The sequence below is a fragment of the Amblyraja radiata genome, chromosome 39 (genome assembly GCF_010909765.2).
Source record: "Amblyraja radiata isolate CabotCenter1 chromosome 39, sAmbRad1.1.pri, whole genome shotgun sequence".
In the NCBI taxonomy this organism is placed as follows: Eukaryota; Metazoa; Chordata; class Chondrichthyes; order Rajiformes; family Rajidae; genus Amblyraja; species Amblyraja radiata.
Genome location: NC_045994.1, coordinates 6,421,578 through 6,435,864, shown reverse-complemented (window position 1 = coordinate 6,435,864; position 14,287 = coordinate 6,421,578). Strand labels below are relative to the sequence as shown.

The window sequence follows — 14,287 nt, the reverse complement described above, 5'->3', positions numbered from 1 at the left end:
GAGAGCTGCCGGAAGACTGGAGGGTGGCAAATGTTGTGCCTCTATTCACGAAGGGCTGCAGGGAAAATGCTGGGAACTTTAGGCCAGTGACCTTAACATCTGGAGTTGGAAAGTTACTAGAGAGTATTCTGAGGGATAGGTTATACAGGCAATTAGACGGTCAAGGGATAATTAGGGATAGTCAGCATGGTTTTGTACATGGGAGGTTGTGTCTTACAAATCTGATTGAGTTTTTTGAAGACGTGACCAAAAAGGTCGATGAGTGCAGAGCTGTAGATGGTGTGTACATGGACTTCAGTAAGGCATTCAACAAGGTTCCGCATGGTAGGCTTCTCTGGAAGGTTAGGTCGCTTGGGATCCAAGAAGAGATAGCTGAATGGATAGGAAGGAAGCAGAGGGTGATAGTGGAAGGTTGCTTCTCGGACTGGAGGCCTGTGACTAGTGGTGTGCCTCAGGGTTCGGTGCTGGGCCCGTTACTGTTTGTCATCTACATCAATGATTTGGATGAGAACATACAGGGCAAGATCAGCAAGTTTGCAGATACAAAAGTGGGTGGTTTTGCAGATAGTGAAGATGGTTGTGAAAAATTGCATCACGATCTTGATCGATTGGCCAAGTAGGCTGAGGAATGGTGAATGGAAATTAATCCAGAGAATTTTGAGGCGTTTGGGAAGTCTTACATGAGCAGGACTTACACAGTATATAGTCGGGATCTGGGTGGTGTTACGGAGAAGATGGATCTAGCAGTGCAAGTGCCTGAAGGTGGAGTTGCAGGTAGATGGGCGGCATGGTGGCACAGCGGTACAGTTGCTGCCTTTCAGCGTTTACAGCCCCGGAGACCCAGGTTCGATCCCGACTACAGATACTGCCCGCAAGGAATTTGTACGTTCTCCCCGTGACCTGCGTGGCTTTTCTCCCCTATCTTTGGTTTCCGCCCACACTCCAAAGACATACAGGTATGTAGGTTGAAGGTAGACACAAAATGTTGGAGTAACTCAACGGGACAGGCAGCATCTCTGGAGGGAAGGAATGGGCGACGTTTCAGGTCGAGACCCTTCTTCAGCCCTGAAACGTCGCCCATTCCTTCTCTCCAGCTGCCTCACCCACAGAGTTACTCCAGCATTTTGTGTCTACATTTGATTTAAACCAGCATCTGCAGTTCTTTCATGCACAGGTATGTAGGTTAATTGGCTTGGTGTATGTGTAAATTGTCCCTCATGTGTGTAGGATAGTGTTAATCCTGGATCCTGTTAATCCTGGTGATCGCTAGTCTGCCTGGACCCGAAGGGCCTATATCTATAAGCTAAACTAACCCTAAAGACCTTCAAACCTTTGTGAGGCCACTTTAAGCATGCAGATGCAACACAGGCAGTCATGTGCTGTTGAGTATCATTGTTATTTGCTTCCAGTAGCATTACTTTCCGGCATCTGTGTAATTATTTACACAAGGAAATCTGAATAAGAGCAGAGAGGAAATTCCAGAGTTATTTGTGATGGTGGACTCTCCATTCCACAAGCTATCATGACCATAGTTCAAACACATAAATAATTCAGCACACAAACACTTCATTCGCTGGGAAACTGGTTTTGTGAGTATCCTAAACCCATTTGTTTGTATTTCGAACTGTAAGGAAAATTGAAGGCATGTTGTCCTTTCTCTCGGGAGCTGTTGGTCACAAACTATTTGGGAATATGTTATGTTGCTAAATGTTGATGGGTTTCCGTCCTAACCAATGGACTGCCTTGATGGGCCGAATGGCCTACTCCAGCAGCTATTGTCTATTGGGGGTTTAGGGAGAATTAGTCTTATTTTAGTTTAGAGATACAGTATGAAAAGAAACATAGAAAATAGGTGCAGGAGTGGGCCATTTGGTCATTCGGTCCTTCGAGCCAGCACCGCAATTCAATATGATCATGGCTGATCATCCAAAATCAGTACCCCGTTCCTGCTTTCTCCCCATATCCCTTGATTCCGTTAGCACTAAGAGCTAAATCTAATTCTCTCTTGAATACAAAAGAGTCCATGCCGACCATCATTCACCCGTTCATACCAGTTCCATGTTATCCCATATTCCTATCCACTCTCTACACACTAGGGGCAATTTTACAAAGGCTAGTTAATCCACAAACCAGGCAGCATCTCTGGAGAACATGGAGAGGTGACAAAGGGTCTCGAGCTGAAACGTCACCAATCCATGTTCTCCAGAGATAGACACAAAATGCTGGAGTAACTCAACGGGACAGGCAGCATCTCTGGAGAGAAGGAATGGGTGGCATTTCGGGTCGAGACCCTTCTTCAGGCTGAGCATCTCCAGAGATGCTGCTTGACCTGCTGAGTTTTGTCTCTTGTATACTGAGACATCTTTTGGCACAATTTTTCATGATACAAGTCCTGAGTTCTAAATATAAACTTGTAACAAAGCTGTGCTTCCTTTAAATTCATAAATGGTCCCCGTGAGTGAAGAGCGTGGTGTGGATTTCCAGCAGTGTGGTGAGGATCACAAATTGGAGTCCTTTGCCACTTTATGAGGCAGGTCTCTGGATGCAGGCAAGTTCTGCAGCCATTCCAAAGCATTGAGTCTACTATTGGCACTGTCACCGCACACTGACTCACACAGACCAATGGTGAATCAGAAAACCAGCGTTAAATCCCACGCTGACTTCTCTCCAGTTACGCCAGCTGATCCAGATCATGAATAAAAAAACATCTTGTTGGAATAAGAACATTTCTGTAACTTCAAGTAACCCTTGCATCCCCCTCTCTCTCCTTCCCTCTCCCGCCCTAGTTTCAATGTTGTCCTGTCCAGTCTCGTTGTCTGTAACTCGTTTTCACCTAACCCACAGCTAACAATGTGTAGGCAGGAACTGCAGATGCTGGTTTAAATGGAAGATAGACACAAAATGCTGGAGTAACTCAGCGGGACAGGCAGCATCTCTGGAGAGAAGCACACACACAGCTAACAATGGCCTGTTTCCCTTATCATCGTTTTTTTTAGGACGTTCTTTCAGGAATAAAAAGAGGAGAAATTTCTTTAGTCAGAGGCTGGTGAATCTGTGGAATTCTTTGCCACAGATGGCTGTGGAGGCCAACAGGTCAGTGGATATTTTTAAGGCAGAGATAGATAGATTTTTGATTAGTACAGGTGTCAGAGGTTACAGTGAGAAGGCAGGAGAATGGGGTTAGGAGGGACTGATAGATCAGCCATGATTGAATGGTGGAGTAGACTTGATGGGCCGGATGGCCTAAATCTACTCTTATTCCTTATGACCTGATGATCTTATGAATCACAGCATAAATGTTAGCAGGCTCTTTGTATCCACTATGGTACAGTCTGAATCACCTGTGTCCCAGTGCAGACAGTGCGCACCTCCAGATTGAAAACGCCCACCCCCAGATTCACACCTCCAGTTACTTCCCAGCTGTTATCAGGCAACCAAACCATTATACCACGAGAGCAGTCCTGAACTACTAGAAGATAGACACAAAACGCTGGAGTGACTCAGCGGGTCAGGCAGCAACTCTGGAGAAAAGGAATAGATGATGTTTTGGGATCGAGACCCTTCTTTGGTCTTCATGGGTCTGAAGAAGTGTCTCGACACAAAATGTCATCAACTTCTTTTCTCCAGGGATGCCGCCTGTTCCGCTGAGGACAGCACTTCCCACAGTCGGAGTATCAACAATAAGTAGTTTATTTTTGCCCTGCTGGGAAGCAAATGCAAGTGGCGGATATTTCATTCACACTTCTCGTGCGAGAATGTTCCTTGTAAACGCCAGCCCCTGGCACCACAGGGGCCCACACTGCAAGCTCCACACACTGCCCTGAGGTTAGAGTCAAGAGCAAGAGTGTTTTATTGTCATATGTCCCAAACTCAACAATGCAATGACTACTTGCAGCAGCACAACAGAATACACCGTAAACAATATAATCTATGAAAAGTTCAGGTTTGATACATATACATACACACACACACACACGCACACACACGCTCACACGCACGTACACACACACGCACCCACACACACACACACACACACACACACACACACACACACACACACACACACATATACATACACACACACACACACACACACACACGCACCCATGCACACACACACATATCTCCTGTTTCCCTCTCCTCTGACTCTCATTCTGGGGGAACCACCCATCGTTCTGTGTCCAAGCAGCTCTGTCCACCTGTTTCATTCTTCCCTCCACCACAACAACAGAGTCATCAGGGATGTGCAGGAAGGAACTGCAGATGCTGTTTAAAAAAATCGTGGACACAAAATGCTGGAGTAACTCAACAGGACAGGCAGCATCGCTGGAGAGGAGGAATGGATGACGTTTCGGGGCAAGACCCTTCTTCAGACTGAGACCCATTAAAGAGACTAGTTGAATTGATTTGAAAGATACAGCATGGAAACAGACCCTTCGGCCCATCGGGTCCATGCTGACCATTCACACTAGTTTTACGCTATTTTAAAAAATCCGCACAAAGTAACTCAACGGGTCCGACAGCATCTCTGGAGAAATGGAATAGGCGACTTCAGACTGAAGAAGGATCTCAACCTGAAATGTTTCCAATACCTTCGCTCCAGAGATGGTGCCTGTCCCACTGAGTAGCTATAGCATTTTGTGTCTATCTTCGGCGTAAACCAGCATCTGCAGTTCCTTCCGCCACATCCCTGTCTGAAGACAAGTTCTGACCCAAAATCACACATGTCCATGTCCTCCAGAGATGTTGCCTGTCCTGCTGAGTTACTCCAGCACATGTTAGCTGCAGAATGATGTTCAGTGATGGATGCGAATGCAGGTTTGCTTCCAAAAGATGATCATCAGCTTCCACTTTGACTGCTCCTGCCAGACTCGAGTGGATTCCTGGAAGCTTCTTAGAATTGGCTTCAATTCTTTCCCGAAACTCAGCAATGAATTCCCTGAAACTGACAATTTGCAAAATCAGTTAAGTGTCTTGATTTTTAGGCCGATTAAAAACTTGGGCGTCCGGGTTCAATCTTCCGAATTAAACTCGTGGGCACGGTGTTGGTGGCACGGTGTTGGTGGCACGGTGGCGCAGCGGCAGAGTTGCTGCCTCACAGCGCCAGAGACCCGGGTTCCATCCTGACTACCGGTGCTGTCTGTACGGAGTTTGTACATTCCCCCCGTGACCTGCGTGGGTTTTCTCCGGATGCTCCGGTTTCCTCCAAAGACATACATGTTTGTAGGTTAATTAGCTTCGGTAAAATTGTAAGTTGCCCCTAGTGTGTGTCGGATATCGTGAGTGTACAGGAGGATTACTGGTCAGCACGGACTCGGTGGGCCGAAGGGCCTGTTTTGCACGATGTAACTCTAAATTAAACATTTACTGAAACTAAAACTAAGATCACCATTCTATGGCAAAGCCAGAAAAGTAGGACTCAGTGAATTGCTCTTCCAGTGAGGCAGGAAAGATTAAATGGACTGAATGGCCTCCTTGTGTAGGAAGGAACTGCAGATGCTGCCTTAAATCAAAGATAGACATAAAACAAAGATAGACGTAAAACAAAGACATGACAATAAAACTCTCTTGAACTCTTGAAAAGCTGGAGTAACTCAGCGGGTCTGGCAGCATCTCTGGAGAGAAGGAATGGGTGACGTTTCGGGTCGAGATTCTTCTTCTGTCTGAAGAAGATGGTCACCAGATTAAAGTCTTGGCTGCAGAATAGGTGTTTTGAAAAGAGTTTGGTGAGGCTTAACTGATGCAAACAACGGTGTTTGTTCTATCGATTCCTTCATTGTGGTGATGATTCACCTTCTCATTCCCCAAAGTCAGACTAGCATTGACACAGCTTAGGGATGTGGTGGAACTTTGTCGCCACTTTCCGATTGATTCCAGATTCCACACAACTCAAGATATTTCCTACCACGGGAATTCATCGGGAGTCTTTAACCCGGAGTAGTCTAGATTAGTTTAGTTTAGAGATACAGCACGGAAACAGGCCCTTCGGCCAAATTGTCTGTAGTGTCCATCTGTACACTAGGGACAATTTACAACTTTACTGAAGTCAATTAACCTACAAACTTGGTCGGCTTTGGAGTGTGGGAGGAAAACGGAGCACCCGGAGAAAACCCACGCAGGTCACATGACGTATGAACAATCTCAGTGCAGACAGCAACCATGGTCAGGGTCGAACCCGGGTCTCTGGCGCTGTGAGGCGGGGGGGGGGGGGGGTGTACACACGAGAATGAGAAAGGAGATGGAACTGGGGAAGTTTTAGCCGTCCCCACTAGACGAGTCCCCATCCTACACACACACACTGGGGACAATTTACTGACGGCCAATTAAGCCCAGAAACGTGCGCATCTTTGAAGCGCGGGAGGAAACGGGAGCCCTGGACCCCTGGAGAAAACCCACGCAGGTTGGTGGCGGGGAGAACGCGCAAACTCAACACTGGCAGTAACCGCGCAGAAAGGAGATGCCCCCTCAATCCGTCACCTTCTGCCACTGGGACAGGCGTCTCCACACAGCCCAGAGCGGACAACAGGCTTGGCCAAGGATGGGCCGCTGAGAGGCGGTGGGGGCCACCTCACTGAGAACAAAGAGGGGCCCAGTCGGTGGTGGGGGAGAATAAAGTGGGACCCGGCAGTGGGGGGGGGGGGGGCTCTGAGAATAAAGTGGGGGGGGGGGGCGGTGGGGGGTCCCAACGGGCGAGAGACCACCGAGAACAAAGAGAGGCCCAGACAGGGGGAGCTGCCGTGAGCAAAGAGGGACCCTAATGTGTACTTTTGTAGCTCTGTCGATCCCAGAAACGTGACGGCACTTTGTGTGCTGTCTGGTCGATGAAGCATTTCACTAGACCCTGGTACAGTGTTGGACAATAAGGTATCATTGAATTATCATCATCTATCCGCCATCTCTTTTCTGCACCCCCCCAGATGTTTACAACAAATATTTCAAAATCTTACAAAACCATTTTGAAGCTCTTATGCAGATCGGGACAGCACAGGAACAGGCCATTCGACCCACAATGTCCGTGCTGAACACGATGCCGAGTTAAACTGTTCTCATCTCCCCGCACGTGATCCATATACGTCCGCTCCTCACGTACCCATGTGCCCGTCTAAAAGCCTCTTAAGCTCCACAATTCCCAGAGAATTCCGGTTTCCTCCCACACTCCGAAGACGTTCAGATTTGTCGGTTCATTGGCTCGGTGTATATGTTAAAAATAAGTGGGCCCGAGTGTAGGAGAGGGTTAATGTGCGGGGGTCGCTGGCCGGTGCGGATTGCGTGAGCCGAAGTCCCTGCCGACCAGCGGTCCGCGCACGTGAACACGGTCCTACACACGCTAAAGGGCCTGTCCCACTTGGGAGTCATTTACGCGTCAGGCCGCACGGAGTGTGCGCATGGCGCGTGGTGACGTAGGCAGTGATGTGCGGTCGCGCGTGGCGCCCCAGGATTCTGGGATGTACAAAAACATTTGTGCGGCATCTACATGACACGCAAATGACCCCCAAGTGGGACAGGCCCTGTAGGGCAATATAGAAACATAGAAAATAGGTGCAGGAATAGGCCATTCGGCCCTTCGAGCCTGCACCGCCATTCAATATGATCGTGGCTGATCATCCAACTCAGTATCCCAACTCCCTGAAATTAAGGTAGGACATCAAAGCAGCTACAGGTCTTGAGGTCCTGATGTACACATCCTCTCTAAACTGTTGATATGTCAGATGCGATAACCAGTTGGAATTGGTTTGGATCATCTGCAGAATGAGGGTAGTTTCGGTATCTTTCTCCTCTGTGCTTTTCCAAGTACGGACCCCAATCAGGAGCTGATCTGTAGGCAGCAGAAAGTTTCTGGCACAAGTTGGTGCCCTTAGCTTACAGGGGGACAGGCAGCAACTCTGGAGAGAAGGAATGGGTGGCGTTTCCCATTCCATCTTCCAAAGGTCACCCATTTCATCTCTCCAGAGAAGCTGCCTGTCCCGCTGAGTTACCCCAGCATTTTCTGTCTATCTTTGGTTTAAACTAAACAAATAGCTGCTCCACCTCACCCCAACCCTCAAGGATCAGTGAGGGTTAATTCAGTTCCACCGAGAAGCTGCAGCCCCGCTCTGACTCACTCCCTGGCACCTCAGTCAGTGGGTTAGTGACTAATCACCATGGGCAGTTCCTCCCTTTCTCAGCTGACTGGTTGAGTAATCAAAGTATCTTTCTGTCAAACAGGCCAGCCACTGATTTTTGAGTTGTCGGGATGAGGTATATACGGGGCAGGAAGAGTGGGATCAATGGATTCCTTGTGTCGGAAGGAACTGCAGATGCTGGAAAAATCAAAGGTAGTCAAAAATGCTGGAGAAACTCAGGGGGTGAGGCAGCATCTATGGAGCGAAGGAATAGGTTTCGGGTCGAGACTTTTCTTCAGACCATATTATCGTACGGGTGTGAGGCATGGACTCTCACTCGAGCACTGTCCAAGTCTCTTGATGGTACCTGCACCTGAATGCTCAGACAAGTTCACAATGTCAGTTGGAGGGACCACATCCCCAACGCCTAGCTCCACGTGGAGATTCCACTTCTGACAGAGAAGATCAGGTGGGGAAGGATGAGGCTCGCTGGTCACTGCCACCGTTGCCCAGAAATGCCAGCGAACAAGGTTGTGCTGTGGGAACCCGCCCATGGTAGACGTGACCCGGGACGGCCAACGCTGAAGGCCGTGATGGAAGACACATGTGTAGAGCTTGCCGGCTGCACGGAGGACAGAGATGTGTGGGGCGTCCGTCACCGTGCCCGTCGGGAACCAGCACCACTGCGTCGATAATGTTTTCAACTATTTAATAGATAATAATAAAAATGTAATAGGTAGGGAATGGAAGGATATGTATTAAACGCAGGTAGATAAGAGTTGGTCTTGGCATCATGTGCAGCACAGATACCATGGGCCGAAGGGCCTGTTCTTGTGCTATACTGTTCTATGCTCCATGTCTGTCTCCTGTCCATTCCTTCCACAGATGTTGACTGACCTGCTGAATTCCTCCAGCACTTTTGCCTTTGGCGCAAAGGTCCAGCATCTGCAGTTCCTTGCGTCTCCCGCTCCTGACTCTGCCGCACAGGACAGTGCAGTGGCGCAGCGGTAGAGTTGCTGCCTCACAGCGCCAGAGGCCCGGGTTCAATCCTGACTACGGGTGCAGTCTGTACGGAGTTTCTCCCTGCGACTGCGTGGGTTTTCTCTGGATGCTCCGGTTTCCTCCCACCCTCCAAAGATGTGCAGATTGAAGGTTAATTGGCTTCTGTGAATTGTAAATTGTCCCTAGTGCGTAGGAAAGTGCTAGAGCACGGGGTGATCGTTGGACGAAATGGACGCAGTGGGCCGAAGGGCCTGTTTACGCGTCGTATCTCTATAGTCTAAAGTAAAGATACTGTGTCAGTGTTCCATGCAAAGATATTCAAGCAGAATGTTTAGGAAAGGTTTAGAAGGATACGGGCCGAATGTGGGCAAGTAGGGCTAGGGTAGATGGGACATCTTGGTCTGCATGGGCAAGTTGGGCTGAAGGGCCTGTTTCCAATGTGTATAATGATATAATGAAGCAAACTGCAGCTGTGCAGGGTCTGCAGAAGCGGGGTGGATTTTTAGGCCGAGAGGCATTGATGTTTATGGTTTATTCCCCCAAGTCCCATTAAACAACTAATTTAAACATTATTTTGGCAGGGTGCAGGTAAAAACCACAGTAAATAAAAACCGCAGAAACTTCAAAGGGCCTGGAATAAACAAAGCAAGGCCCATCCAGACACACACACACACACACACACACACACACACACACACACACACACACACACACACACACACACACACACACACACACACACACACACACACACACACACACACACACTCACACACTCACTCACACACACACACACACACACACACACACACACACACACGGGATGTGTATGAGGCAATCCACATTTATAACTCACCTTTCCATGTCCACACTCACTGCTTATCCACCTGTCGTGCTGTAGAAGCAGGTAATAATGCACTATGTTGTACTATCTTTAATTTGATTCCCATGTGAAGTGGTGTTTTCAATAACTAGTGGTCTGGAGGCAAATGGATACATGTGCAGGCAGATGAGATTAGTTTTGCTTGTCATCGAAGTCCAGTACAGACATTGTGGGCCAAAGGGCCTGTTCCTATGCTGCACTGTTCAATGCTCTATGTGCAGAGGCCTCAACTCATACTCGGCGCATGGTTGACACAAGGTCGTAGGAGGTTTTCGTAACTCTCCTTCATGCTCGAGAGTGGTCCCCGTGTACTCGAGGCCTCAGCTAGGTCGCGGCGTATCTTTCAACGTTGAAAAATGCCCGCAAGTGAAAAAAGGTCGCCATGGAAAAAACTGATACTTTTTTTACTTGTGGGTTTAGTCGTAGTAGGTCGTGGTAGGTCGGCATGTTAGTCGTAGGTAATCGAGGGTAATCGAAGGTAGTCTTCAACATAGTCGAGAGGAGGTCAAAGGAGATCAAAGGAGGTCGTCTTCACTCTCCACTATTCGGTGTCCAATTTTCCCGAAGTTAGTCGTAGCTAGTCGAAGCTGGTCTTCAACATAGTCAAAGGAAATCTTCAACATGACATTTTTTCACTCTCTTCTGAAGTCGCCAATTAGGTCGCCCAAGTGGGACATCCCTTTTAGGGGTAATGTGTAGGAAGGAACTGCAGATGCTGGTTTAAACTGAAGATAGATAGACACAGAAAGGTGGAGTAACTCAGCGGGTCGGACAACGTCTCTGCAGAAAAGGAGTAGGTAGCGTTTTGGGTCGAGACCCTTCTTCAGAAGGAGTGGAGAGGGGAACAAGCGATATAGACAGTGATATAGAGAGATTTAGAAACACTCCACGTACTTACAGGTTTGTAGGTTAATTTACGTCTGGAAATTGTGGTAAATGTGAAAGTGGGATAAGGAAGACCTCGTATACGGGCAATCGATGGTCGGCGTGGACTCGGTGGGCCGATGGGCCTGTTACCACGCTGTATATCTAAACAAAACTAAACTAAACAATCCTGCTGCTAAATTACTGCTACATGTGTCTTAATCCTTTTACAGAGTGGAGTTTGAATGGTGCCATTATGCGATAGGTTGGCCAATCACCCAAAGATGGGTTTTTTTCCACTATATTGAGTTTTTTATTTATAGATCTAACTTTATTTACTGCACAGCGGCGTAGCGGTAGAGTTGCTGCCTTACAGTGCTTGCAGCGCCAGAGACCTGCGTTCGATCCTGACTACAGGTGCTGTCTCTACTCAACAAGACGCCTTTGAAGCTGGTACGACTTGAGTGGGGGAGGGACGGAGTGAGAGGGGATGCAAGGGTTACTTCTGTAACTTCAAGTAACCCCATTCTCTCGACTCGAAACGCCACCTATTCCTTTTCTCCAGAGATATTGTCTGACCCGCTGAGTTACTCCATCTTTTTATGTCCATCTCTGGAAAGATTTAGCATGGCTTTGCAGAGTCCATTGCCCCCTGCTGTTGTACAGCAGTGCTGCCTGCTGGTGGACGGTGATATTACAGACCATGTTCTGCAGGACTGCCTGTTGACCACTATGTGGCGCTGCCCAGCCGTCCCCACCTGTATCACTGTGCTAAGCTGCCCACCTTCAGATGAGGCAGAGGTTCACCTGCACCTCCTCCAGCCTCATCTACTGTATCCGCTGTTCAAGATGTGGACTCTTATACATGGGCGAGACCAAACGCAGACTGGGCGATCGCTTTGTAGAACACCTTCGCTCAGCCCGCATGAACCAACCTGATCTCCAGGTTGCTAAACACATTAATTCTCCTTCCCATTCCCACACTGACCTTTCTGTCCTAGGTCTCCTCCATTGTCATAGTGAGGCTAAACGCAAATTGGAGGAACAGCATCTCATATTTCGCTTGGGCAGCTTACAGCCCAGTGGTATGAATAGTGATGTGATATTTCAGTCAAGACTCTTCTTCAGACTGATTGAAGGGGGATGGGGGGGGGTTGAAGAAAGCTGGAAAAGGCGAGGGGCAGGACAGCGCATGGCAGGAAATAGATCAGCTTAGGTTTGATGTTCAGATGGGTTGGAACAAAGGCCAGTGATAAGAACGGAAGGTGTGAGACAGGTTGGGAGAGTTGTAGAGTGTTGAGCCAGAAGGAGGAAAGTAGAGAGGTGGGAGTGGGGGGGAGTGGGGGGGAGTGGGGAGGGGGGCAGTGGGGGATGGAGTGTGGCGGGGAGTGGGGGAGGTAGTGGGGGGGGGGTAGTGGGGGGGGGGGGGGAGAGTGGGGATGTTTAGTGGGGGAATAGGTGGGAGACGAGGTGAGGCACTGAGGAGGAAAGCAGCGGAGAAGAGAGGATGGTGGGGGGGGGGGGGGGTCAAGTGGTCACCTAAAGATGAAAAACTAGTAAAAGGGGTGATGTTATCGAGTTGTGTAAGATATGAGGGGAATATATAGGGTGTCAGATGTGTAGGAAGGAGGAGGGATCACAGAGGGTGTGCAGTAAAATAGAGTGCTGCAGAACTCTCATTGGAGAGAGGAGGAGAATTTCTTCAAAGCAGGAAAAGCTTGAGGAGATTTTGCTGTGGAGCAGACAAAATGTGTAGGGAGGAACTGCAGATGTTGGTTTAAATCAAAGACAACGCAAGAAACTGGAGTAACTCAGCAGGTCAGGCAGCATCTCTGGAGCAAAGGAATAGGTGACATTTTGGGTCCAGACCCTTCTTCAAACCAAAGCATTTTGAATTAAGGTTCTGGAATAGAACTTGTATCCAAAATCTTCCAAATCAAAGCACAGTGTACTGTGGAAATACCTACAGCATTTATCTCTAAATGTTTGGTATATTTTGGTAAATCAGAGGATATGACAATTTAGAGATAAGCCCAGTAAACACCACTATGCCAGGTGTTTCCTGCCAGCTCAACATGCAAGCAGGTTTTACAGAGACTTGCTGTGCCTCTGCAGAATGTGGCCAGTACATTTTACATACAGGGTTTAAAATATGAAGGGCAATGTTCAGCGTTACCATCTCATCAGACCTTTCCTAATTGTGTGTAGGGTACATAGGTTATTGCTGATGCATGCAAAAATTATCATTTCTGCAAGAGGATGTGTTATTAGAATTCATAACTTAAAATCTGCTGCAAATATCCAGCAAAATGCCACAACTACCCACAAAGGGCAATCATTGGCTTTGTTTTGAAGACATTTGGGCCCCAGATCTGAGAAAGGATGTGCTGGCTCTGGAGAGGGTCCAGAGGAGGTTTACAAGAATGATTCCAGGAATGAGTGGCTTTGCATATCATGAGCATTTGACAGCACTGGGCCTCGACTCGCAGGAGTTTAGGGATTTTAGAAGGTTTGCGAGGGGGGGGGGACCTCATTGCAGTTTACAGAATAATGAAATGCATAGATAGAGTGGATGTTCCCACTGGTGGGAGAGTCTAGGACCAGAGGTCATAGCATCAGAATTAAAAGGTGCTGCTTTAGAAAGAAGGCAAGGAGGAAGTTTAGTCAGAGGGCAGTTAATCTGTGGAACTCATCGCCACAGTGGATTGTCCAAAGGTCATCCCGATGCATGTCTTGCTTCCTAACACAGTCCTTTACAAGCTGTACCTGGACACAATAACTACAGGTATAATCGTCAGGGTCACCAGCAGTTGTCCAACCTTCCTACATCCTGATTGAGGAGTATTGAGCCAATTTACCTGCCACCGCCGCTGTATTCACCCAAGAAAGAAAAACACAATCACAAGACTCACACACAAGCGCAGAATTTACATTATCCTCTTAATCAACTCCCCCCCCACCCCACACACACACACAGCACTTGCCGCCCCCCCCCCCCCCCATCATTTGTCCCTCACCCACACACAGCATTTGCCCCATCTCTCACACAGCACTCGACCCTCCCACACACACAGTACTTGCCACCCCCCCCCCCCCCCTCACACAGCACCTGACCCACACCACGCCCCCACACCCCCTAGCATCGGAAACACCGCCCTTCCCATTAATGCACAATCTTGTATCTAGGATAGGGAAATCAATAACCAGATGACAAAGGTTTAAGGTGACGGGGAAAAATTCATTAGAAATCCAAGGGACAACTTTTTACACAGAGAATGGTGGGGTTTCTGGTCCGAGCTGCCAGAGGAGGGACAGTAGCTGTGGCAGGTACTATAACAACATTTAAAAGACACATGGAGAGATACATGAAAGGAAAGGTTTAGAAACATATGGGTCAAATGTGTGCAAATGAGACTAGCTCAGATGGGGCAATTTG

At 48.2% G+C, this 14,287-nt stretch overlaps 1 protein-coding gene across 1 annotated transcript in view; it reads left to right on the top strand.

Annotated features, from left to right (window-relative positions):
- Positions 1–11,478: 11,478 nt before the first annotated feature.
- Positions 11,479–14,287, top strand: part of LOC116967311 (deleted in malignant brain tumors 1 protein-like) — a gene marked incomplete at its 3' end in the record, with an annotated part of 76,323 nt that continues 73,514 nt past the window's right edge. Inside the window, exon 1 of the mRNA XM_033013811.1 lies at positions 11,479–11,539. Within this exon, the coding sequence (XP_032869702.1) occupies positions 11,479–11,539 (61 nt within the window). The remainder of the gene's footprint in view (positions 11,540–14,287) is intronic.